The sequence below is a fragment of the Molothrus aeneus genome, chromosome 2 (assembly GCF_037042795.1).
Source record: "Molothrus aeneus isolate 106 chromosome 2, BPBGC_Maene_1.0, whole genome shotgun sequence".
Taxonomy (NCBI): domain Eukaryota; kingdom Metazoa; phylum Chordata; class Aves; order Passeriformes; family Icteridae; genus Molothrus; species Molothrus aeneus.
Window position 1 is genome coordinate 20,902,717 of NC_089647.1, and position 26,437 is coordinate 20,929,153.

A 26,437-nucleotide genomic window follows, 5' to 3' on the forward strand; every position below is an offset into this window, starting at 1 on the left:
AAGTTTTCTGCACAGAGCTAATTCTTCTCTCTGGAGAACCGCATGGCCAGTTACTAAAAAACCCACAAACTTGGGAGTTTTTTTCTGTTATTGCAAGCACTTGGATGCTGGCAAGCAATGACTGTGCAAGGATTTCAAGAGTCAAAATCCAAATTAAAAAATAAGAGAGATAGAGACAGATAAATGATGCTACAAAAGGGTAGGGTTTGGGCCCTTTTGATTGTTAAAATAATTTTAAAAGATTCCAAAATCAACCACAAAGTTTGATAAAAACAAATATAGAAGAAAGACTCCCTGGCCCTGCATCTTCTTTAAATAGTATTGTCTTTTTAAGCCTCGTTGGTTTTTTGTTTTTTTTTAAATTTGGGACTGGCAATACTCAGTTCCCCAGTCTCTTTGCATTTTCAGACATAAGGGGAAAATGACACCCACTCCCCCACTCCTCTTGAGGTGTAACACCTCAACTTCTGTGCCAACACAGGCCCTGAAGTGTTCTTTGGGCAAGACATTGTGAGAAAGATATGAGTTGTTGGATGAGATTGCAACCTCGTAGGGTCAATCTCTCCTGTGAATGAGATAGGAGTAATACAAATGTTAGTGAAAATGGATTTGGAGAGACTCCTGAAGTACTTGGACAGCCAGTTGCAGCAGATGGGAAGGAAATGTTTCACTATATCATATCTCATGGGCAAATGTAAAGGGAAGGAATTACCATGTTGAATACCAGAAAGTTGGAGCAGTAACTCATAGGCATCCTGAGATGAAGTCCAGCAACACAGATATGCAATGCTTTCCTGGGACGTCCTGGACTGAGTGTGTATGTGCAATAATTCTGTTAATGCACAGACAGAGGAAACATGGCAACCTAGCTTGCTCTAGCAAAAGTAAAAGTTAGGCAATCCTTGTCAAAAGGGTTGAGTAAGTACGGAACCTATACTTCTCAGTATATTTCTAAGTGTTAGGAATTAAAGCCTGCAGCTACTTGTATGTTGAGAAGAAAAAGAGTGTCTTTCCAGACAGAAATATAAATATATAAAATATATACATAATATATGTAATGTATATTTTACATTATATAAAATAATAAATATAATTTTATATACATACACATATATTTATAAAATAAATATAAAATAAATACATAAATATAATATATAAACATATTTTCAGCAGAATGGCTCAGTAAAATGTTGCAGATCAGGAGGGTCTTTTCGTTAGGTTGGTGACCATTAAGTACATGATTATATTTCAGTGTAAGATGAAATCTTCCTGTTTGGAGCCCAGTTAAGTCCATGAGGGTATCAAAAATGGGGATGACTTTGGTGGTAAGTTATATACTGAGATATAAGGTCCAGTCTTTTAAACAGCTTCACAGCAATGGGAGAAAGGAGGTGAACTAAAAGAAGCCCTTCTTTCAGCATGACCGTGAAAACCTCCTGCAGCCTCCCATGGAAGCTGTAACAACGAGAATCCATCAGCAACATTGAAATGCTTCTTTTATCACCTCCAGTATCCTTAGGCAAAAATAGCACCTTCATTTTTATGTCAGTGAGCAGTGTTCTCTAGGATGTATTTAATGTTTCAGTAATGATTTATGTTCAGTCTGCTGTAATAAAGGCCAGATGATCAACTCTGTTATGCAAATGGAAGCACGGAAGCAAGGAAGCAAGGAAGCAAGGAAGACTTCAACTTAAGTGGCAGAATGAAAAAATGCCATTCTCTTCATGGGGCTGCTTTTCTTCATCCCTTGACCTTTCAGTAGCTATTTTGCCTGCAAATTCTTGTTCAAGGGGAAGGATGTAGTCAGCTGGAAGGTGACGAATCCTGTTAGAAACTGTTGCAGTGTGTTTTGTTAAGTTATTAGGTTCGTTTGTTCCAATCCCCTTCTGTCTGAAAATGGTTCTGCCCCAGTTCTCCCTTCCCGCCTTTGGAGCTGTCTGTCTTCCTGGCTCCACCTCAGGCAACAATGTATCCCCTAAACTCCGCCCTGGTTTCCCTGGAAACCCTTGTATTTTTTCTTCTGATCCCTCCCCGGTGCCCCGCCAATCACTCTCACTCCCCACCCTTACTGCTAGAATGTTCCAGCAGGGGAGTTTGATGGTTGGCTGAGGAACCGGGGCCCCTCCCCGGAATGTTTCCCGTTGGTGTTGCCCACGTGTCAATCCCTTGGACCCCACTCCCCACTGCACCCCCATTGGCCCAATGCCTGGCACCTCCCTACCCCTTAAAACCTGAAACCTGTTGTCAGACGCCCCCCCTCCCCCCCGCCCCCGGTCTTTTCTTGTCGGTCCCTCTGGGATTCATTAAAGCCTGGATTAAGCCACAGTTGGAGTCTTCTTTCCGCTGGTTGCAGCCTTTACTAGACTCCGTCCTGCACAAGGTGTGCCTACAGCCGCAAGCTGGGCACTGCCTTAGGCGCTATCCCGAAGCCAGCTCTCGGGAGAAGTGCCCCCTCGTGCTGCTAGCAGTGCTGGAGCTAGCCGGACGCTGACAGTTGAGTCGCACTGCTGCAAGAAACCACTTCATGTCACAACTGAGCCTGATATTAAAGGTGTCCAATAAGTAAAGGCCTTGTTAATTTTAGGCTTTTAGTGCATATAAACTCTCAACAGTTTAAGCAAACAGGTTGCAATGCATTGGTTGTTAAGACAGAGGTTTATTTTAATAACATGCAAGTAAATCAGATACGTATGCTTAGGGAAAGAAATACAATCTACAGGTAATTAACAGGAAATATACTTAATATAGGCTATAGTTTAGGTATATTTATATGTCATTGTTCTTTTACATTTGTCTTTCTAGAGATGTGAATAAAATATTGAACTAAATATTAGTCATACCCTTCAAAAGCAGACAGTGACTGTGGACCTCCAGGGCTGAACCCATTCTTTTCAGCATAAGCTAAACAACCAAGCTCCCAGGAACTTATGATACAAGAACAGTTGTAAAGTAAGAGGTTTTCCCCACCAGCAGACTCATGTAAATATAATTGTGTCATTCTAGCTGATGTAGCTTACATTCAAACATTGTATGCCATAAAAAGGATAGTATAATGCTTCTGATATTTAAATATAAAAAATACTAAAAATTATTTTATAAAATCTGTTTTGGAGATTTAATACTGGATGTTAGAGGTTCACTTGGGAGGCAAGACCTGAGCCTTGGGGAAGGCTGTAAGATCTGAGAGCATTGTGAGTAATCATATCTGGCATCCACTGAAATAGATTCAGTTTTACCTGCATGGGATTAATGCATGTATTTTTTATTTTCTTTCTTCTTTTTGGCAAGGATGAAGAAAGAATTCTGAGGAAAAACAAACAAAAACAAACATCCCATGTGTGAATTAACAAATTGATGTATTGATATTTGTATATATACATATAAAATTAATACATTAGTAAATTAAATACAATTAATAACTCCATTAAATTTTCAGAAGGTAGGGAGATAAGGAGATAATAATTTTATTTCTGTCTGTGAGAGTAGCATATTCAGAATCTTTTTCCCAGGACAAAAAATAATTTAGGCTTCCAGCCTCCATTTTTTAATGTAAAAACTCTGGTTTTGAATACATCCTGAGCTTTGGGAAACTTCATACCTGACTTAAAATTCATGGTAAAATGTTTCTGACATTTATATCAATGCTCTTGATTCTCCTCTGCCAGCTGTATTCTTCCTTCAGTGGATTAATTTCTGAAGTTTAGCCCGTGTTGGAGAAAAATGCTTATGTATGGCTTATTCCTTTTCTTGCTAACATTTAGTTTTCTTCCTAGATCTACTTACCCAGATTTTTTTGAAGAACATTTTCCTTCTCACTCTCTAGTTCGTGGTTTCCATTTCACACCTAAAGAGGGATTTGCATGCCTAAAACATTCTTTTTTTACATCTTACTGCATTGATGAAAAGACATTACTTATTCCTACAGCACTTGCCTGCATGCCTCCTGAGAGAAAAAATGCAAACTGTAATGATAGCACCCCACAACTGGCTCAACAAGGAAACCTTCACAGAAAAGACTACCCTTACAGTGAGCCAATGTTTTGCCTAGTCTGACACGGCAGGTTTTGACCTTGTGCTTCTAATATAAAGCGCTCCAGAAGAACTGAATCAAAATATCTCAGCTTAATCAACATCATGTTTATGTATAAAACAGACTTATTGACCTTTTGGTAAGTGACCTAGTAACAAAAGCAAGGTCTCAAAGGATTTACCCCTTCATGCTCAGTGTGGGCCAACAAGCCAATATAACATCTGCTCACTATGTGTTGCAAAGCAAATGAACAATGCTGACACCATTAATCAGCTTGTCCAAGTGAATAAAATTTCAAATTCTGGTGTAAAAGCTTGGCTTTCAAAGCAAACATTTCATGTGGACCTGCATGTGTTCATCTAATGATGGATTAGTTAGCCTGAGAGATGAAGAATGACTCCAGCCCTTTGTTTGAGGGGGCAATGCATGTAAGTCTGACAATATACAGAGAAAGATTGTAAAGAAATTACAGATATGGGAAGTAGTTTTACAAAAACTGATCACCTGCCATTGGTGCCTCAAACTTCTGTGTGTGATATTAAACACAATGAATAAAAAACACCTTGTTTTGAGTCCTATCCACAGGTTGCAAGCTGTGATTAAATGTATGTTGGTTTCATTCACAGAACTGTTAAAATGCAGGTAGCATTTTTTCTTCCTTTCCCTCCTTTGCTGGGCCACGGAGAGGAACTGTACATCAGAGAGAAAAATTACCTGGAATTAATTTCAGTGGAATAGATCAAAGCAGTGCAGCAGCAATTTAAATCTGAGGTTATATTGTGAGTGAAAACTGAAGAAAAGTCAGTAAAAGGATCTGATACTTCCTTATTTAATGAGGAGTAGAACATCTGTCAGGAAAAGAGAAGGTAGGGAACACAGACACATGGAAGCTACACAGGGAAGCTACAGATGGAAAAAGTCTCTGCTAGCCAGCTTAAAAATATAGGCTCTAGTCTATTGCTTTGTCAAACCTGCTTTTAAAAGTCCGAGACTTTTCTGGTTCCAAGATTCCCTTTGGAAGATGTCTCCAGACTGTAGTGTATTTTGGTCTTAGTATATTTTTTGCTGATATCCTTTTTTTAACCTGAATTTCTTTCCATAATTACTAGCACACTCCTTTGCAATACAATAAAAATTCACATCCCTCAGCAACCATCACTGCCTTTTTTTAGGACCTGATTCTCTTATGTCTTCTCAGAATATCATGCCCAAAACTTAGTCCGTTGAAAATTATCAGGATTATTCAAGTGGCAGGGCTCTAGACTCAAAGAATAAACTGGGCATTACTGGAATTGGTAAAAAGTGTCTTTAAGAAAACTGAGATAATGTTTTTTCATTGTGGAGAAAAGACTATATATTGAATGCATCAGTGTCTTATTCACTATAAATCACAGACTGGGTAAAAAGAGCGTCCATCACATGAACTGAAAGATGTGCTGTTCTAATAGAAGAAATACATTCCTTTTCTGTTGTATTTTTTTCATTAGGTGAGGAAGGAAAAAGTTTGAGAATTTACTGAAAAAATGCTGCTGAGTAAGGACTGTGTCTTTGCTCCAACTCTCTACAACAGTAGCATAAAATAATTTTGGGTCTGAGGATTATGAGCTACATCAGATCACTATAAATTAAATTATTGTATATAACCAAAAGGAAGTGTTAGAAAAAAAAAGGAAGAAATTTTATAAAAGAAAGAGAACTATTTGGAGAAGTAGTGTGGACAGAATAGTTTGGAGTCCTGAAGGTTGAGAAAGTTTGGGAGGATTGGTAAATAGGAGATTTAAAAACCCTCCATAACTCTTATAGAAGGGATTTTACTGTAAATGGATGAGCAGCTACCTGAAAAAATATGTTAGAAATAAACAAAAACTTAGGAAAAAAATCTGCTTTGGAGATGAGAAAAAATAGCAACAAAGTATGAATTATCAAAAGACCAAAAAAAAAAGGGAGGTGGAAGGAGATTTTATTTGTTTAAAAAATGGATCACTGTGCAATGTTAGTAAGTCAGAAATGAATGATTATCTGCCAAAGACACCAAAAGAAAATGGGGGCTATTTTTTCCATCTTGAATAGGAAACAAACTTCTGAATTTAAGAATACAGAAAGAACATGTTGATGCACTTGTAAACTTAGTATAGTATACAAGGTTTTAGAACATGTTGCAAGGGAAAATATTCTACAAGGCATAAAGGTAGCAAAACATAGGATAAAATAGAGTTTGGGTTTATGAAAGAAATGGATTCTGCTGCCATTGTTTTAGACAGCAATCAGCTTTTTTTAGGGAAAGAAAATACAGTGAATTTATCATGACTTCTGTAAAGTATTCTCATACAGTTCATAAATTAAAGTGGAAAAGATATGAAATAGCATAGGAATCACCTAACTATGTGAATAAAAATGAGTATGGTAATAGCAAGAGGATTTGGCAAGGAGAGTAGGGGAAAGAGAGAATGAGGATTTATCACTGAGAGTTCAAGGAACATTGCAGAGATGCATCTTCCAGGACTGTTTATGGAACTCAGTATTATAAAATCCTCTCATGGATGGCCTTGGCACAAAGAATAGGAGGAAATTAATGAAATCTGCTGATGATACAGAGGGAGGCATTTTCAGTATAGTGATAAAATATTGTATAAGGAGCGGGAAAAGATTATCATACAAGAAAGATTGCTTTATAAGTCAGGAGTAATAGAAATGTGATGAACTACAATTAAAAAAACTAATAAGAGTTTCTCATTTAAGTTGGCAATTTATCATTTGAAGGCAAGGACAATGACCTGCTTATTTGGTTAATGGCCTAACTATGAGATATGACTGACAAGAAGAGATGAAAAAGACAAATGTATTGCTCAGCTAAGAGATTAGATATTTTAACAGAGATGAAGAAATATTAAATTAATTTTATTTAAAATAATAAAATGTCTCTTGGAATGGGTCACCATTATTAAAGGAATTAACTTGATCTGAATTGGGTACACAGAGAACATCTTCAGAGATGGGGTCCTAGGCTGCTCAGGAGATTGGATTCTACATTCGTGAAGAACCTGTCTGGATAAGGGACCTAAATGAGTGATATTCAAATGAGCAAATATGTAAGGTCATAGATAAGAGGAATTTGTTCTTCACTGCATAAGATAGTACTGGCAAAAGCAGAGGTAAAACATTTCTAAAGATTTCTAAAGAGCAGAGCAGGCATTTACCAAACTGGATTTATTATATTAGAGGTGCAAGAAGATTAATTATGTTTTTAAAGGACTGTCAACAGTTTGTGAGTAGATTTTTATAAAATCTTATTATAAAATAAGATTTATATTTATATTGTTTATAAATCTTATTGCTATAGCAGCTGATTGCACTTTGTGGACCTCAAGGTTTTTATACAGAACCTCACAATCTTTTTTCCCTTCACTTTCTTCCAATGGAAAGCAAAAAAAGCAAAGAGGAAAGAAAAGACTTTTAAGGTTGGCACTGCTGTTTAGAATGAGGTGCCTACTTAAATACAGACAGTTTGAAACACTCTCTATGGCCTCAAAAAGCTGTAAGTAGTGTTTAGCTTCCCCTCGGGCTCTAGTGAATTCACTACTTGTTCTTTGACTCCTCAATACCTCTTTGCATTGTTCTGTAGAACTCTCTCTCCTTGTTATAGTGCTCATCTAAGTTGAATTTTTTCTGGTGAGGCTCAAATAGTTCTTGTCTAGGCTGTGTTCAGGCACAATTTTGAGTGAGTTTGGAAATTCCACAAAATCCTCTGACTATGTCTGAACATGATCTACTGATGATATCAGATCCTCCCTTGGCTTTTGCCTTCCCAAGGCAACAGGTCCCTGTGAATACCTAACTGTATTCACTTTGAGAGCTGCCAAGTGCCCCCCAAACACACACTAACCCAATCATGGCCAGACAATGACAGCTCCTCCAGTGGAGCTGTGCTAGTCTGGAATGCCATCAGTCAAATCTGGGATTCCTAAAATCATGTTTAGAAGAATAAGGCAGAGACATATCCACAAATTTGCTTTCTACACATCACAAACTGACTCTTAGAAAAGCTCCAGCAGAGATGGGGAAAGTAATTCAAAGATGTGCCCTTGTAAACTGCAGTGCCAAGCTCACTGAACTGGACTGCTGGTAATTAACTCTGCTTGATTAACAGTGATTACTTCCACTCTGTTGACTTTGTCTTCCCCTCCTTGGGCCCCACAGGCTCTGCACATGTGTCCTGGCATGATGCTGTGGCTGCTGTTTCTTTAGTCTGTTCCCAAGCTGAGGAAGCACAATGTAAAGGTAACCAACAAACAGATGTCAAAATGAAAATAAAATGAGAAAAGAACAATCTGGGCTTCTGTTATCACCACAAAATATTATCAGAAGGGAGTGTGAATGTATCTCAGACCTGCTAAAAGAGAGTTGCAAATCGAAATTTAAAATAAATCTTTTAAAAGAAGTCAGATTTAAATAGAACGTAAGATCTGATTAATTAAAAATCATCATGTTAGATTTGTACCTAAGAACTCAGTATGAAACATTCTGGAATATAAGAAATCTCACAACTCTCTCATTTATATTTTGATGAGTAAGAGTTTCTAAAAAAATATTTTGAGCATTGACTCAAACAGTCCAAAGAAGCTCTTCAGTTTCATACTCATTATATTTTTTTTCATATTCAGCTATTGGCAGTTACATTTGCATGACAAACTTTCTGTAATGGTCAGAGGGTCAGCCTGGCCTTATGGGATGAGTATGACTAGAAATCAGAGTTAGAGGATTACTCTGCAGTGAGATGGTTAATTGTTCCATTTCTAAAGAGAATTTTTCCTTTCCAAATTTGCCTTCCATCCCTTCCAGATGATCAGAGCTCATTCTTCTCACAGTTAACACTAAAGTATAGTTCAGTACACTGATGATGCTTGGCTGGCAATGTTAAAGGTATTTTACTAGTCATACACACTAGAATGTTACTCACTTTGTAAGCTATTACCTGTCGCAGACATCTTTTGTGAAAAATCTTTTCTTGGGATTTTGCTCCCTTCTGAGAAGCTGGGGCCTCAGAAACAAGATGTAAACAACGGTTATCTCCTGCTGTGGAATGCAACAGGTGGATTTTTGATTGGGCCATCTTGGATGTTTATAATTAATGGCCAGTCAAGACGGAGCTATCTTGGACAGAGTCCAAGAGAGCTGCCTTTTGTTTTCATTCTTCTTATTCTATTCTTAGCTTAGCTGGCTTCTGAAGAAACCTGTCCTTCTATTTCTTTTTAATATAGTTATAATGTAATATATATATATATATCATAAAATAATAAATCAAGCCTTCTGAACATGGAGTCTCTTCCCTCATCCAAGAACCTTTGTGACCACTGTCACAATTACCTCCCATTTTCTTGGTTTTTTTTTTTTTTTTTTCTTTTCAGGGGTGTGTGTGTTTGTTTGTTGGTTTGGTTTTTTATCTTTTAATCACAGCTGTTGCATCTAGTGTGGTCATTTACATCTTCTGGTGCAGTTTCCTGTTCTAGAATCTATGTTCATTTACTAGATGTCTGCAAAGTGCCCACTACAGAGACTTCCCTGACAACTTCCAAATTCCTTCCCATTCCCTTTTATATAATGACTAATAAAAAGCAGGAGTTAAGACCACAAATCTTCAGCAAATTCCATTGCTATGGAATCACAATATACACAAGGCTCTGATAGTATTTTGTATATAATTTTTTTTCTAGACAACTGCACACAGGGTCAGATGCCTTGCGAGTTTAAATCATTGTGTTTCCTATGCATTATCTAAGTGAGGAATTGCATGCAGGCACAGATTGCCTCCCATGTTATCAGGAAGCATCTTGAAATTTGACCTATGTTTGAGAATGAACTTCTCTGCACTGAATTTCTGATGTAAAAGTCCTGCCTGCTCACAATATTTGTCACCACACTTTATTACTTGATCTACTTTTTATCAGCTTTCTAGATACTGTCTTAGTTTTTAATTATACTTTCGCACCACTCTTATGCATTCAAATCTATACAACTATCTGTATCAATGTTCTGAAACAACTTCCTGAAACTCTCCTTAACAGTGCTCTCAAAGAAGGACCCAGGCCTGATTTACTTCACGTAAATATAAAGAAACTCCACTGAAGTTGCTGGAGATCCATAGATTTCATAGGCCGGTCCTTTATACCCTTTTTGATTCAGGAGTATGTAACAGCATTAAAATGTAGCAGTGTTGCGGTAGCTACAATAGGCTACAAAGGAAGTGACCTTTTTCTAGACCAGCTGGTAGAACTAGCAAAACCCAAACTGGTTTGCATATTACAAATGTTTTCCTCTGGATAGTTTGATAAAAGGCATGACTTTCTAAAAACTGTATGTGGTACTCAAGAGCAGCTCCTAAGCGATGGTTTTTCCTAGACACACCACACAGTGCTCATTTGATTGTTTACTAAACATTTCTAGACTGGTGAGAAAGAAGTTTTGTCTCACATTGAAAATGCACCCAATCCCTGCTGCACCCTGTTATCTTCTATTTATATTCTGTTTTACATAAGCAGTTGTGTTGTATTATCTGATCATCCTCTTTCAAAACTCACCTCAAAAAAATTGTTAGCAATTATTCCCCCAGGGATAAGGGGAAACCTGAAAAAATCCCTCAGCATTTCTTGTTTCAGACAAACTTTGGGTTATCCTTGGGTGGGGTCCTGAGGAACCCCACAACTTGTGGTGTGCTTCTAGGGAACATATGACCAGATCTGTGTACAATTTCTTGATATCCCAGGCATTTTTCAAAACATCTAGTTTATAATTTCAATTAACGCAAACAAACATGCATAAATTACTAGAAAATGTTTGTTCATGAGAAAGCAATGTGCTCTGTATTTGTCAGGAACAGGCTGGAATTGTAGAATGTGTATTGCTCTGAGTAAGAATCCTGGAGTGAAAAGCTGAATCCTTCCTCAAAAGCCTGCTTGCTTGCTTTCCTTTTGTTTTTTTGGCTCAAGAAGGATATTGACACAATTTGCTGAGCCTTCTTGCATTACTGTGAAAAGAATTCCCTCATCACAGAAAAACACACTCCTTCAGTTAGGAGGCAGTAAAAGAACCAGCACACAATTTACAGAAATACTGCATTATAAACAGATTGTTAAACATTTGAATCAGTAATTTTGAGAATACAATTCTGTGATTTTCAGTGAAAGATTGAAAGGAAAAATTCTTATGATATAAGAGCAGGACCAGATAATCAGCATATTTACATTTGGGAAAGTTGTGGTCCTGTGTAGCAATTTAGTAGGGTTCCCTCAACTAACTCTCAAAAGAAATGATCAGCCTAAAGGAGATGTCTGCAGAATTTGTTCCAAAAAATCTGCTCCCTTACAGAAAAGTAGAGTCCTCAGAAACTTGTCTGTTTAGCACAGATCATTTTCAGCTAGAATCAGTCTCCTGGTGCTTTGTAGACTGAGATTGCAATCTTGCTGGAAAACTGTCAGGAAGCTATGGAAACAATGAAATCTTTGGAAGGAAAGATGTATCCCAGAGTGAATGGTAAAAAGACTTCATTGCCTGTGACTGCTCCACCTATTTCAGGAGCTGACTCAAAGACTTCTCCTGTTTCATGACTTCTCTTTCTGCTGGGCTGTCGGCCAAGGACCAGCACTCCAAGTAGGCATGAGCTGGAAGAGGGCCCACAGGTCAGTGCCTTTCCCTGGACACTAAAGGCAGTGGTAAGATAAAATCTCAGCTGAGTTCTGGCCAACATCAGACTACAACTATCATTTTCTCATTCCTCATCTTTCATGATGTTGCAGCTGGATTTGTACATCTGAAAATTGGGGGATAGTGATGTGTGAAGCCTGAATGGACTTTTTCACGTATAGGAAACAACAGGGAAGAAGCTCTATGAGCAGAAGCAGCAAAAAAAAGTGGAAGGACTCTCTTTGCAAAAGATAGCTTAGTGGATGGAGTTCACACGACTGAAATAATTTTCATCTTTACAGCACGTTTTTGGAAGCATTGTAAACAACTTATTAATACAACTGCCATTGGAAGTAAGAAAGCAACATTTTTCTCATATTATGAATGGCAATATTGGAAAAAATAATTTGAAGGCACAGAAAACAGTGATAGAGCTGGGACTGGATAATCAAAACATTAAGTAATCAACCGCTGTACACAGTTTAAAGTCACATTTTCATTGAACTGGGCTATGCAGGCACTCACATAACTACATGAACTGAGCACCTCTGTAAAACAAGAAAACAACATGATCCCCACCTTGCAGATGGGGAATTGAAATGCAAATATATTTTGTCACACAGGAAATGCAGGATCTGAACCACATGTTCAAAGATCTGGCCCAGCACCTTAAGCACAAAATAATGCTTTTAACTCATAAAAGTGCTCCGACAAAACTGTTCTTTCTCACCTTTTATGATCTGGTTTAGTAAAGAAAATAGAGAAAGATTAATAAGTATGCTGTTAACTCAAAGCCAGCTTGTTGATAAGAGAACATGCTTTGATGGCTGTGGAATGTTATTTGACGTTTCGTTAAATTTGGGTGGCGGGGGGGGGGGGGGGGGGGGGGAAGAAAGTGTCTGTTTTGCATAGAGACAATTTCCAGACTTGAATCCTTTCCCTCTGTAAACCCCTTTTTCCCTTTGATACATCTTTTCCAAAATTACCCAGGGTCAACCCCTATGGAGTATGGATGGCACTGTATAAACTGCCTCAGCTGCTTTCCAAACTGCAAATTGTTGTGAAAACTTCGTAGGACAACTACATGGATCCTTTATCTACACTTCCCCATCTGCACCAGGAAAATGTGTTTCAAAAGCATTCTTTCTCCAGAATGTGTAAATAAATTTGACTAGGGCAGTTGTGCAGAGAAATGCTGTTGTGCTGTTATCTCCTCACCCCTCTGGATGCTAGATGCCTTGGCCCTGATAATTAGCCTCAGCTCCTGTGGGAGCAGAAATGTGCTGACTAAACAATTGTTCCTGTTATCTGAGTTTCCTGCTGTGCTGGGAGTTCTTTGCTTCAATTCCATTAACTGCCTTAAAGCCCAGCCATGTGCAAAATGTCATGGTTTTTTCAGCAAAATCTGTATTAAGGCAAAAGACACTGTTCAATAGCCTAGTTAGTGGGGTGAACAAAGAGCTGCATGACAGGTTCTTCATGTGAGTGAGTGCCAGTTCAAATCTATTTAACCACTGTAAATTAATTTGAAGGCAGCACCAGATGTGCCACTAGATTTCCATTTATTCCTCACCAAAAGTCAGTTAAATGCATATTGTCTGGAAATTGTTCCAGGGAAGCAGATGTGATATGTTTCTCAAGGCTTTGACAAAAGACCATTTTTTGAAGCTTCAGACAGGAGTTAAGGGTGCTCAGCATCTCCCAGGAGACTCACAGCATGATGGCCGGCCAGCGTAAGTGGAATCTGCTTTGAGTAATATGACTTAGATTCACTTAGATTTAAGAAGTCTTTTGAGTAATTCTGTGAATGGAAGACTCAAATCAAATCAGATATTTAAACCATAATAATCCTTTCCTACAGAACCCATATGAAACTACTTTGCTTCAAAAATCACCATCATAATTCTTCAGTTCTATTTTATTTTGCAATTTTCATTTCCATTTTGTGGCCATTTTGTAAGATCTCAGCATTTACTGGAAACCTAACTCCCTAACACATCCACTTGGAGAGAGTGCTGCTCACAGAAAGGTACTGAAAGGTGCAAAAGTTCAAACATACTCAGCTGCAAATGAGCTCACCCTCACCAGTTCTCCGCAGCTGATTATAATAAAAACATCAGCTCCCATGTGACCAGCTCTTGACATTGAAAAGTAATAATGTCATCTCCAGTGGGATCCTGGATGACATACAGCTAGTATTAAAACACACATATTTCTCCAGATTTCTCTGCAGCCTTTAGGGGAACTGCTATGTGATTGGGCAGAGTTTAAAGAGGGTAAAGGAATAAACACTCTGTTAATATTAAAGGGAAACCAAAAAGATGACTGCCGTAGTAAAAGAGATTGTAGCTTGGCAGCTGGGGTAAACATGTTGGGCAGCACTGATAATAAGAGTTGATATCTATTCTTATTTATTATATAGGAAGTTACTAGGAAGTTATATGGGTTTGAATTTAAAAAGTTACTATTAGCATTATTCCTTCAAGCTGAAGATGTTGTCAAGTCTGATCAAATAGCCCATGGAAATATTTGCTTTATGGGGCATTTGATCAAGAGATCAGAACATTTAGATTAGCATCTGTTGTATAAGAAATTTCCTTTCTGTGCAAGAATGCTATCTCCAAGAAATATCACAGACTTCTCCTAAATTCTACTGTCTGGTGGCCTCAAGCATGACCAGAGGTATTCCTGCAAAAAGAATAAACCCCATAATACTTGCTGAGTACGTGTCCTTTCTCATTATAGATGCATAATTACTTGCCTAGCATTTAATTTTTGGCAGTCTTTCTTTCTAGGAAAAAAACCAAATAAACCAACCAAACATTATATTATACATATCTGTCATGAAAGAGAAGATTAAATACTATTACTTGCAGACAAACAAATTTAGAAACCTTATGAAACATCAGATAAGAATGACAATATACCCCAGAGTTTGCCTGGGACAACCAAAGCTGGGAGAGGCTATGCACTTTCCAGACACTACTCTCAGCTAGATTCCATAAACAGGCAGAGGGATGTATTGTAATAAAAATTGTAATATCATCCCTCATGGTTTTAAGAAGCTACCTCCTATCTTTTGGGAAGGCAGTAACATAAAGCTAAGAAAGGAATCTCCTCAGAAACATTCCACCCAAACTAGAGAGTCTGAATTTTTGAATACAGACAACATATTTTCAAAATAAGGGATACTGTGTTATTTTAACAGAGCATAAGGAATTGCAGAGCATAAGCATTGCAGAATTATCAGTGCACTGGAAATAACTGAGTCAGTACTGTTTTATCTTCACAAAACCCAAACAGACCTTAGAATGTGTATTAGCTGCTAATGGTTTCACTAACTTCCTTAAAGTCAGCTATAGCTCTTCCCAGCTCTTTATTATTTCTTTAGGAAGAGATATAGTCACAGAACTAAGTTGGCCTGAGATGATTAATAACTTACAGTCATGATAGATAAGTAAGTTATTAATAACTTACTTATCTATCATGACTTCTTAGGATTACTTTTAGGAGGTAAGGGCTACAGAAAGTGTAATGTAGGCCTACACCTGACACAGCTCAAAATGTGAGAAGATATGGGACATTTGAAAGAAAATCTTCAAGGTTACTGCTGCCCATATCATCAGTGCTGAGGCAACATTTGGGATGCTTTAAGATCATGAAAAAGGAGGATTAAAAGGAAAAGTCTTGGTCTATTGAGATTCCCTTGTAGGAACTCAAGGAGAGCTTGTAAGTCAGGTTAAGCAGAACTTTTTATTCAGAATCAATACCCAGAGTCCTCTGTAGGCAATATCCATATACAAATTAGCTCTTAGAAATTGCTGCATCTCAACTGAAGTAACACCACAAGTTCTCGGAACTTTGGATGGCAAGAAGTGGCCACCCATAATTCAGTTTCACTTCAAAACTGACACAAGTTGTTTGGTTTTTTCCCCCAGAGTTAATGAGATGTGTTCTGTGTAAACAGTCTGTCACTGCACTGTCCAGGGCTCATCAATGTTCACCAAGCGAATGGACATTTGCCTAGAGACAAGGCAAGGCTGAAACAGCATTTCTGTGACGGAAGTGTTTCTGTAGGGCTTAGAAGATGCAGGAAGAATCAGATGAGCTTGAAAATAGACATGGCTTTTCTGAAGTTAACTAAGAGATATTTTGTAGAAGAGACTTGGGATCTGAATTAGAGATACTTAATTATGTGCTGTTCCCAACAACTAGAAAACCATTTTTGAAAAGCTGCTTAATAGATACCAATTTTACTGCTCTGAGGAAAAGTGGCTGTGTGTGTTACATGTGTACTCAACATGGCACAGACAAACATTACAATTCAAATTCTAGTAGAGACAAACCCTGAATTCTCTGTGAGAGCTGAGGGTGACCAGACAGTGCATTACAGTGAGTACCGGCAGAAAAGCAGGAGCACATGTGGCAAATGCTGTAGATATAAAACTGAAAGACAGAAATACAGGTACAGACAAACACAGAAATACAGCGCTAAAGGCTCTTGGCTCTGCTTGTTGAATGAACACAAGACAATCCAAGGCACCATCAGAAGGGGTTCTCCTAAATGTCCTATTACCAACTCAATTTTTTTCAAAAAACAACAGAAATTCTCTTATGAACCAAAAGAGATTTAGGGTTTGATAATTTCTTGCCAAGTTGGCAATGTTGTGCTTCATACCCTTGTAGAAGCTCACAACAGAAACCCAAACTACAGAAGGTAAAGCTTAAGTAAATGTGTAATAAAACTTGCAGTTTTCTGTGCCGCATTCTAACCTGGCTTTCACTCATCTCATTTAGACTTAGCTGCCCTCAATCATACAAAAACTTCAAAGCTTTGCCAGGGTCCAATTTGTTGCCAGCAATTTGCCTGCTACGGCTAACAGGAGAGCATTTGACAAACTTAAATCTTGGGTGGTTAGAAATCATCCTGCAATTTCATCTTAAATATTCATAGTTAAGCAGCTTTAGTAAACTCAATAATTCCCCAACAATACCTATGCCATTATCTATACCTAGACATAGTGCATATGTGCAACTCCAAATCTGCATTTCATAGAAGATGTTGAGTTCAGTTTTGAATTTTTCAATATAATGAGTGGGACTAGGCTTTTTTCAAGTCACAAAAGAGTCCATTTGAAAGAAAGAATTATTTTTAAAACAATCTTTTCACTAAAGTAGCCTGACTTGGAAAAATCCTTGTCACTCACTTTTAAAAAAGAAACTACAAGCTTAGACAAGTAGGACTCAGATAAGCAGGGATATAGAAGTACTACCCAGGCAATATTCAAAGAAAAGAAAAACTTACATGTTTTTTGTGTGTTTTTCTGCAGATTTTGAGCCACTTTGAGGTGGCTGAGTGTGAGGAACAGCAAAGTCCAGCTGTTCTCCAGCACTGGGGAGCAGCTGGAAGCCAAGCATAACAAGGAAAATAGGGCAGAAGCTGTCAGCCCTATGCTACTGGAGTAAACCCAACAGGGCCAGCCAGGCGTGGCAGCCAGAGACAGCCCAGAGCTCAGATCATACATAGGGGTGAGCTAGGCCTAAGGAACACAAACAAGAACTAAGGCAAAAGCTGAAGTAATGAGTGATTTAGAGCAATTCATTGCATCTTATGAGTTAGGCAGTAAGTGTAAGCTCTCCTTGTCAATCCCTAGGTACAAAGGAAGAATCCACCACCTCCCATGATGATCCACTGTGAACTGCAGTGCAGAATCTGCAGCTTATCCCCTTAGCAGCATCCTTTCTACCTGCCTGAATGCTGGATCAGATATGTCTAAGGTAAGATAAAATATGTTTTAGGACAAAGACCCAGTTTTCCTTTGTGCTTTTCAAAGCTGATGCAGTTTCTGTGCTTCCCATCTTGGAAAACAAACTTAAGAAAAGAGCAAACTGCAGGCTGGTGACATCTGCAAACTGAGGTAGAGCACAGCTTGTTTATCTATCAGCCTGTCAGGTTTGCCTATGATTTAACTTCTGTATTTTCTGTGTCCATGAGAAATGTTAGAGGATCTCCCAGGTCAAAGGCATCTTGGAAGGAAGAAAACAGGCACAACAGCATCTTTGTGAGTATGTTGATAATTAGAGATTTCTGCCAGTGATAAAGCATATGCTTACATTTTATTTCACTGAAAAACATTCAGTAAGGAGACCAGGTATTCCTCTTGAGAAAAAGGTAGCAAGGAAACTTCCATTGACTTTAGCTGTTGGATGAAGAAATGAGGGAAAAAGGTGGAGCAGCTTTTGGGACTATAGCTAGCTTCGTGCTGTCCTCTACTGGTGAAGAACACAAGTTATGGTGCTTGTTTAAGCAGTGCTCAAATACTATGAGATATTTTAATAGACCTTTAAAGAAACAAAAGGTGTAATAGCTGTACAAACTAATATATTGTCAGTATAGAAATTAAATACTTAACTTGTGTGTATGTGTGTCCAAAAGCACAGTCTTCTGACTGTAGTTCCTTCAAGTAAATCTGTCAGTTTAGTGTAAACTTTCCACCATTACTGTGTATGCAGGATAGACATTAGGAAATGTCCTGCAGAACCTTGTCTAACTGCAAGAGTAAACAGCAGATGAGGAGCAGGACATGGCACACAGGCAGCGTTCATCACAACAGATTGCTCATTGTTTTACCTAAAGTGAGATCCAGAAATTTTAAACATCCGCCTCTCTCCTGGAAAGCTTGGGTCGCAAAGTCTCTTATGGGTCTCTGCACAGACCTGAAGAATTCATAGTAAATGAATTCTTATTATTTGGAGAGGCTCAAGCACAGTCTGATTTCTGAATCTCTATAATGATTTTACTTCTTTTTTGACTTACACACTTGATGGCTGGGATACAAGTTTAGCTCTCTGTTCTACCTTCCTCTATGGCAGCTCCATTTCTTTCCATCCTTAGTAAGTATTCACAGGGATTAAGAGCAGACTTACAGCCTCTTCTATGGTAATCATGGCAGTATACCAGGGCTGATGAGAAATTCTGAGAGTTCAAAAAAGAGTTGCCGCTGCTGTGATGCAGTGTAAGACTAATCAACCTTTTCCCCTACTTATCTGGAGGCTCCTGTGCTATACCAATACACAGAAACAGCCCAGAAACAGCTGTAAACCACCACTAGAAAGGGACAGTTTTTTCTCAGGGCAATCCAGAGGGAGCATGAGATGACATAATCTTCCTTCACGGATCCTTGAACTGTTTTTGCACTAAACAGAGTTACACCCTAAGGACAGAAATGGAACTGATGCAAAGGTCATCTTTATTGCATTTGCTTTCTGAGAAAAAACCCCATTGATTAAAGGTTATCAGGGAAGGAATTTTATTTTTAGAATGCTCTTGTTCCCATGAAACTCAAGAGAATTTTTATCTTTGATTTGAAGGAGAAGAAAATACTGCCCTTGGGGAATGACTTCTTGCATTATCAAAAAAGAAATGTGATTAGGAAAACCTGTAGAAAACTCCAGGAAATTACTGTCAAAGAAATTTATATATAGAGAGAAGTGTTCATGTTAATTCTGGAACATTATTTTGTCATGCTGTTAGTTTTAAAAGGGACTGCTTTACAGTATCTTCCAGAACCTTGTAAAATTAATGGGGATCACACTTTTAAAATTAGCACTGGATTAGAAGTGTGAGAATTTTACAGAGGAAAAGAGAGAATATGATTTCATAAATTTATTAAATTTTTTTTGCAATAAGTGAAAATACAATTTTATTTATTTATACAATTGCATACAAATGCAATTAAAGACAAAGATAAAAATTCCATCCAACAAAGCTCTATACAGCTTAGATCTTGTAAAGCATTTGCACATTTACTGGAGACTGTATATTTGTCCTTGCACAGTGTTTCTGATATTGAAGAAACCTTAATGTATTTTTCCTTTTGCTATTAAGCTGCAAATGAAGGTTTTCTATTAGCCCTAGTTTGGAAAAGCACTGACAAACTACACTAAAACTGAAACTAATTTCTTCAAACAAAACCAGTTGAAACTGACATCAGTACCTTTAAAAATTGTTTTCAAGCAACAATTGAGAAAAAGGAACATATCACTGGAAGACAGTTTTCCCGTATTGGCATTTTTGCTGCCCTGTAAGCCTAATTTCACACGTTTTCCATCTAGCAGTGGAGATATGATTAGTCTGCAGGTGATTAATTCTGTGGAGGAGAGGACTGTTTACAGTTGAGGTTACAGTTATGGCTGGTGCTCTGGAGTGGCTGGGTTGAGCTGTATGGCTACAGTGGGGGTTAGGGTTCAGGAGAGGAAGAGCTGAAAAAATACATTTACTGCAGGACCTTGTCCGTGTGGTGTGTCTAGGATGAGGACTGGTGGTGTCAAGGATTTATAGCTTCTGGCTAGTTGCAATAGGAGTGTTAGACCAACAGTTTCAGGACTAGTTCTCTCAGCAATGAAAAATGTGTAATTCATCCTCTGACAGAAAATAGTGACTGGGCTAAGAATGCAGGAGTATTCACTGTCAGGAATGCTCTTAGGTGGCTTAGGATCACAGGTCCAGTAAAAGATGGCTAAGGTCTTGGGTTTACGTTAGTTTCTTCAAAAGCTAAGGAAAACCAGCAAACTTTGATATAAGCCACTCATTGTGGTATGAACTCAGTAGAACTTATTGGTATTGCATTTAAAAAAACCCATCCTGATCTTGAATGTTATGGGCCAGGAAAGGGGAGGCTACAAGAGCAAGTTAATAGGTAGACCTACAAAATTCTGCAGGAATCATGTATGAGCTACTATTTGTAGCGAGCTGTGTGGTTCTCTCAAAACTTAATTTTTAGGGTGTCTGGGTTGGTGGACTTTTATTTTGTTTATTGGCTAACATTGTGTTCAAGGTAAAGAAAGATGAATGTAGAAAATTTTCTTAAAGGATCCTGACAGGTTGTGGCTGATCCTTCCTGTGAGTAGTGAATGGTAGGAGACACTGACAATGTTTTGGATATGATAACCAATAGGACTGGATTTGAAACTAGGGATCTGTGAAGTAAAATTTAAATACTAGTATGATTTCAAATATTAGTGTGGTTTCTTGCAGGACATTTAGACCTAGAACAAGGAGATTTTGGGTTTGATCACTGAGAGGCCCATTGGAGAGACAGGTCGGTTTGCAAAAGCTGAATGAGTAGTCAGATTGCAGCTTTGAACACTCCAAAAATACTCAGAAATGGGCAGTGGATTCAGATACAGCATCAAGTGGGTTTATATTTTTACTACCAGTACTGGGTAGTACTGGGTATGGAATAAATGTGAAATAAATTCACAGGATCCCCATTACAAAAGAGAAAATAAATTAGTTTCCCGCACTGTCTCATATCAAGACCACTTTGAGTACTGATCACTTCAAACCTGAGATGCAGCTGTTTGTAAATAGTTTCAGGCCCAGTTTGCTCAGTCTGTATTTCACATCACCTCAGTTTTTTGCGTAACAGTCCATACTGCTTTAGGTAAATACCCCATCCAATCCCTGCCTGAAATTATATTATTCTTTTGGTTCCCTCATAAATTACACAGAAACTAACAGATATGTAATAAATCTGTTGTAAGTCTTCACCTACTGAAACACTAACATCCAGAGCAACCAGAAGACTTACACAATCCTCCAGATGTAGGCTTGCTATGAAGATTGTGGTAGTTTTACTTTTATCCATGACAGAGCAGAACACAAAGAACATGTGTCATGTGTAAGAGAAACCCCAAAACATTTAAATTGTTCATTGCCCAGCTTACTTCTCCAATTATAGAGAAGTTATTTCATGGCTAAAATCCTATTTCCAAATAGTCCAGATTCTTTCAGAGCATTTCTACCAATGTCAGTTTACTGGGCCTCTTGTGATGATTCCACTCTTCCCATGCTAAGAGCTGGGACTGGATGATCTTTAAGGTCCCTTCCAACACTTGACATGCTATGATTCTGTGATTCCATGTTGCTGAACTGTGAAGTTTTTCCCAGTCATGGTTTTCTTTAGGATGGAAACTGAAGAGTGATGGAGTGGACAGGAAAAAGGAAACAATACCACCTCAGAAGGCAGGACAGGAAATCTGAAGTTGGTTTTGGAAGGAAAAATACAAAAAATCCCAGAATCTAAACATTACATTTTGGCAGTATCAAATGAAAATTATCTTTACTGTAGACTCAGAGGTCTTTGGCTCTGTTTACATTCTTAAACTTCTACATATATTTGAAGTCTAGAAAGAATGAATCCTGGAAAACTGAGTTTTCAAATTGTAAGAGGCAGCCTTGAAGCTGTCCAGATTCTGAAAAAGAATTGCCCAAGACCTTACATACTCCACCTTTTACACTGCTGTCTCCAGAGCTATTCAGATAGCTGTGACTCAGGAAATGATGGCTCCCAGGGAGTTTCTCTCACTGAATAAATTCAGCCAAAATCTAGGTTTAGCACCAGAGTAGGCTTCTATTAGAAGTGTGTTAGTGTAATGATAGATCCCTCTGAGACATGTTAGGATGACATCCATGATGATAAGGGCTCTCCCCAGTCAGTTTTCCTCCACCTCTGTTCAGTGACCCTCAGAAAAACAACATGAAAGCTGACAAACACATTCCAGGAACATTACTTATGGTACATTTTAGTGACTTCAGCTACAAATATTTCCTCCTATTTTTCTCATTGTTGTAATCATTGCATGACCAAATAGCTCTAAGTATTCACTATCACAATTGATTTAACCTATCTGTTTTATATGAGCCAACCTATCTGCTTCTAATTTCATTTTGTTTTCAAAACAAGATTATATAACAGGCAAGGATGGATTTTTGTAATTTCCAACAACTCCAGACAACCAATCTAGACTTCTGTGGATCTCAATCACTTGAAGATATAATGGGATAATATCTTTGAAGGAACCTTTGTCATGACAGCATTGTGGCAAGCCAAACTGCATAGATGGAGGGGCTTCAGAGCAATACTTGGCAGAAAAAAAAACAGTGTATTGGAGACTTACAACTGTTTGGTTCAGTATAATAGGACTGAAGTCCAAATAAAAAGGGGTGGAATTAATAATTTTGGAATTGGAAGGGGAGGTCTGACTTCAGCTCATTTAATTTGTCAGGATTTCTGATTCTTTTATGGCAAGCTCTGCAGAATGGCAGATATAGCTTTTAAATGCATTCAAAAACATTAAAATGCAGTGGAATGGCAGCATGTTTTTCTGAGAGGTACAATTTCTGCCAAAAGCAGAGAGAAGAAGCCATGTCATTTATACCAGATGTCATCTTTCTAAAGCTACCAAATTCTCTTTGCAGCTACAAAAGTAACTCTATTCTTTGGAATAGAGGGACTTGAAATACTAAGAGCCAGCATAGTTGTCTTTTATCTCCCTTACTCTGTTCTTTCTACCTTTTGTACTTTCCTTATTATTCTGCATGTCTCTAAACACACTCTTTTCTGTACCATTTTCCCAGGTACTGAATGCAAAACTTTATAAGAAATCCTTAAAACTATCATCCCGGGTAAACTGAATTACAGATTTAAGAGCAAAACAAACCCATATCTCAAAAGTTCTTTACGATCTTCGGAAGCATTTCAGGACAGCATCCAAAGTATGTAATGCAATTAAGATACTGTCTTCTGGCAATGGTGCAGCTGGGACTGATCCTCTTCAACACTTTGACTCAATGATAAATATTTCTAATGGCTATGTTTATTGCAAACCTGGGGCTCCTTCTATCTGGACATGATTTCCTATCAGACTTGGATTAACCTTCAAGCAATCAAAGCATTAGCACTTTTTGATTGTGAAGAGCTAACTTCCCCAGACATGAGTAAGTATATGGCTCTTGGCTGGTTCTTAGATATATTTTACATTTTACAAATGCAGACATTTTACAAATGCAGACAGGAAGACAGAAAAGTTTGGGCAAGGGTCAGTAAGAAGCTGCAGTGATCACAAGTCAAGGAGAGCCTTGCTCCCCATTCACACACTGCCTTTGGACAGGCCAGACAGAAGCTGTTTGTATGTTCTTGTTTTGGTAACAAAAAGACATGAAGACACCAACTGTGGAGAGCAAGAGCTTGTAGGAAATTGCATGTTTTAATTTACTGCACCAATATTCTGCAATTAAAAATGTTGATAGTTTATGTGCCTGGATTTTCAAACATAAATGAAATACATTCAGTTGTGCCCAGAACTACCTGACACAACTGAGACGTACCATTTATTTTCCTTAAATAAACCAGGCTTATTTTCCTCATTTTTTCTTAAATTTTTTATATGGTCCTATACTGTATATTGTAGAAAAATTACATGATGAATGGAAGCCTCTCCAGGGTGTTCCACTGCAAAGAATGCATCTGCCATTTCATAATGAAAGAAGAAAGAGCTTTTTCTTTCTTCACAAACCAGATGCAACAGCATTGGATATTGAAACTGCAAATAGAGTAGGGACAAAAGGTAGATTTTTATAGGTTGTGCTTTTCGCCTTTTAGGCAAGATTTTTTATTACATTCTGAAATTTAAACTGAACATAAAAGTCTTTGAAGTACAGACACCAATGCTGAGGGTGTCATTAAGTGAATCTCATTAGAGTTAAGGTGAGATTCCCTGGAATGCAAGCCCTTGGAATAACATTTTACCATAAGTCTGAAGCATAGACCTGTTTACAATAGTGAGTTGATCAGAGATAATTTTTCGCCAAACAAATGTTCAAGATTAATGGTGAACGTGTTATATTTTGTTATCTAAAAAAACACCCAAATTCTCAAGTGGAATCTTGGTTATGTGATGACATAGAGTGCTGGTTAGGGGTATTTCATGTTTTTGGAGTGTTAACAGTGTTCATTTTTGTTGCATTTTGGAGAATGCAGTTGGGTTTTTTGTCGAAGAATTTCACTCAATTACTAGGGAAAGGGTGAATTTTCCTTCCTGCTGTAGGGCAAAGAAATGTAGGCCTGAGAGGTGCTCCAAGGATGTATGTAGAGATCACAGAATTGTTTTATCCACAAGGACAACAATGAGATTACTTGCAAAAGCAGCTCCTCCCTCAATTCAAGTGATTCTGTGGTGTTAGGATGCCAATAAAGCTTATGGCCCAGCAAGAGGTTTGGTATTACCCTGGCTGACCAGAAATCACAGTAATGCGCTGCTGGTTCTGTCAGCTCTAGGTGGTTGATTCCATTCTGCTGAATTGGTCAACAGCCTTTATTGGAAGTCTTATTAGAGCTCCCAGTGCTACTGAATAATTAAATAGCACTGATGCAGAAATGGTCCATGATGCACAACAGACCAGGCATGTTTACCTTTGTATTAAAGAGCAACTCAAGCCATTAAATCAAGGAAGCTAAAGAAAGCTACAGCTGGAACTACCCATTAATATGGAACTGGACATCAGTAGTCCTAGTAGATGTCCTAGTAGACAAGAAGTTGAACCTGAACTAGAGATGTGCTTTTACAGCAAAGGTAGCTGCTGATGCTGCATAAGGGAAAGCATGGCCAGTAATTTAAAGAAGGTGATTCCTCATTCAGCCTGGTGAGGCCACATCTGGAGTGCTGGGCTCCTCACTGCAAGAGGGACGTGGGGGTAATTCAGCTAGTCCAGGGAAGCTCCACAGAAATCACAAGTGGATTGGAGCACCTGACATAGTAGGAAAGGCTGAGGGCTGGGATTATTTGACTTTGGTAAGAGTAGGATTAGAAGTAATTCTTAATAGCATCAATGGATACGTGATATAGTGGGTGTAAAGAAAATAGAGCCAAACTCTTCTCAGTGGTATCTAGTGGAAGGACAAGAGGCAATGAGCACAAACTGAAATACAAGAAATTTCATTTGAACATCAGAAACCTTTTTTTTTTTTTTTAACTGAAGAATGATTCAGGATTTTCACAGGTTGCCCAGTGAGGTTGTGAGACTCTGTCCTTGAAGACATTCAAACCCAATTGAGTATGGTCCTGAGCAACCTGCTGTAGTTGAGCCTGCTTTAACCAAGGGGTTTAGACGAAACAATCTCTAGAGATTCCTTTTCACCCTAACCACTGTGTGATTCTGCAATTGCAGGCTTAGCCTTTCAAGTGAGTGTGATACACTGGGGATTCATTGTCCACATCTCAGCTGCACTCAATACAGATACTAGCTTAAAAATCACATCCTAGCTAAGCATTCAAACTCCTGTGTGAGTGAATATCACCTACAAATTTACTCCTCAGTGTGTCTCTGGCAGCTGCTTTCTACCTTACAGTTGTTGTGTCTTATCTGTCACTAGGAGAATAGTGAAAATGCAAGAGCAAGAGATAGAAGAGGTTCTAGGATATGTACCCACATAACACAGACTGTAGCAGATTGTCCTGCCTGGCATAAGAATGTTCAAACACATCATTGTTTCTGGATCTACAGACCAAAGTCATGTTTTCAATTTGGCACTTCAAAAACTCTGCCTTCACTGGTTCTGTCCATGACTGCATTACCTATTTCAGGTTACAGAGCTGCCAGCATTATTATATGTTGTTTCTCTTCAGTGAAGACTGAAGAAAGACTAGCCCTTGGCCCACACCAGGGACTTCAAACAACTTTGTCATTCACCAGTTGATGGCCATCTCAATTTTATAGAGGGAAAACCAAAGTCAAAATATAATCTATGGCCTCCAACTCATGGCTACAAGTGTTTCTAGGAGTGAGAGCTGAATGTCAGCCCCACAGGTGTCAGGTTGCAGCTCTGTACTAAAAAAGCCAACAGTAGGATTTAGGATGACAAAGGCTAAGCCTGCTTTTGTCAGAGC

At 38.2% G+C, this 26,437-nt stretch overlaps 1 protein-coding gene across 3 annotated transcripts in view; it reads right to left on the bottom strand.

Moving 5' to 3' along the window:
* Positions 1–2,636: 2,636 nt before the first annotated feature.
* ST3GAL6 (ST3 beta-galactoside alpha-2,3-sialyltransferase 6) overlaps positions 2,637–26,437 on the bottom strand; it is a 318,443-nt gene continuing 294,642 nt past the window's right edge. Inside the window, exon 11 of one of the 3 annotated variants that reach the window (XM_066572066.1) lies at positions 2,637–3,303. In XM_066572066.1, coding sequence (XP_066428163.1) covers positions 3,247–3,303 — 57 coding nt within the window. In that variant the 3' untranslated portion in view covers positions 2,637–3,246. The other 2 variants (XM_066572063.1, XM_066572064.1) reach the window with 2 other exon arrangements.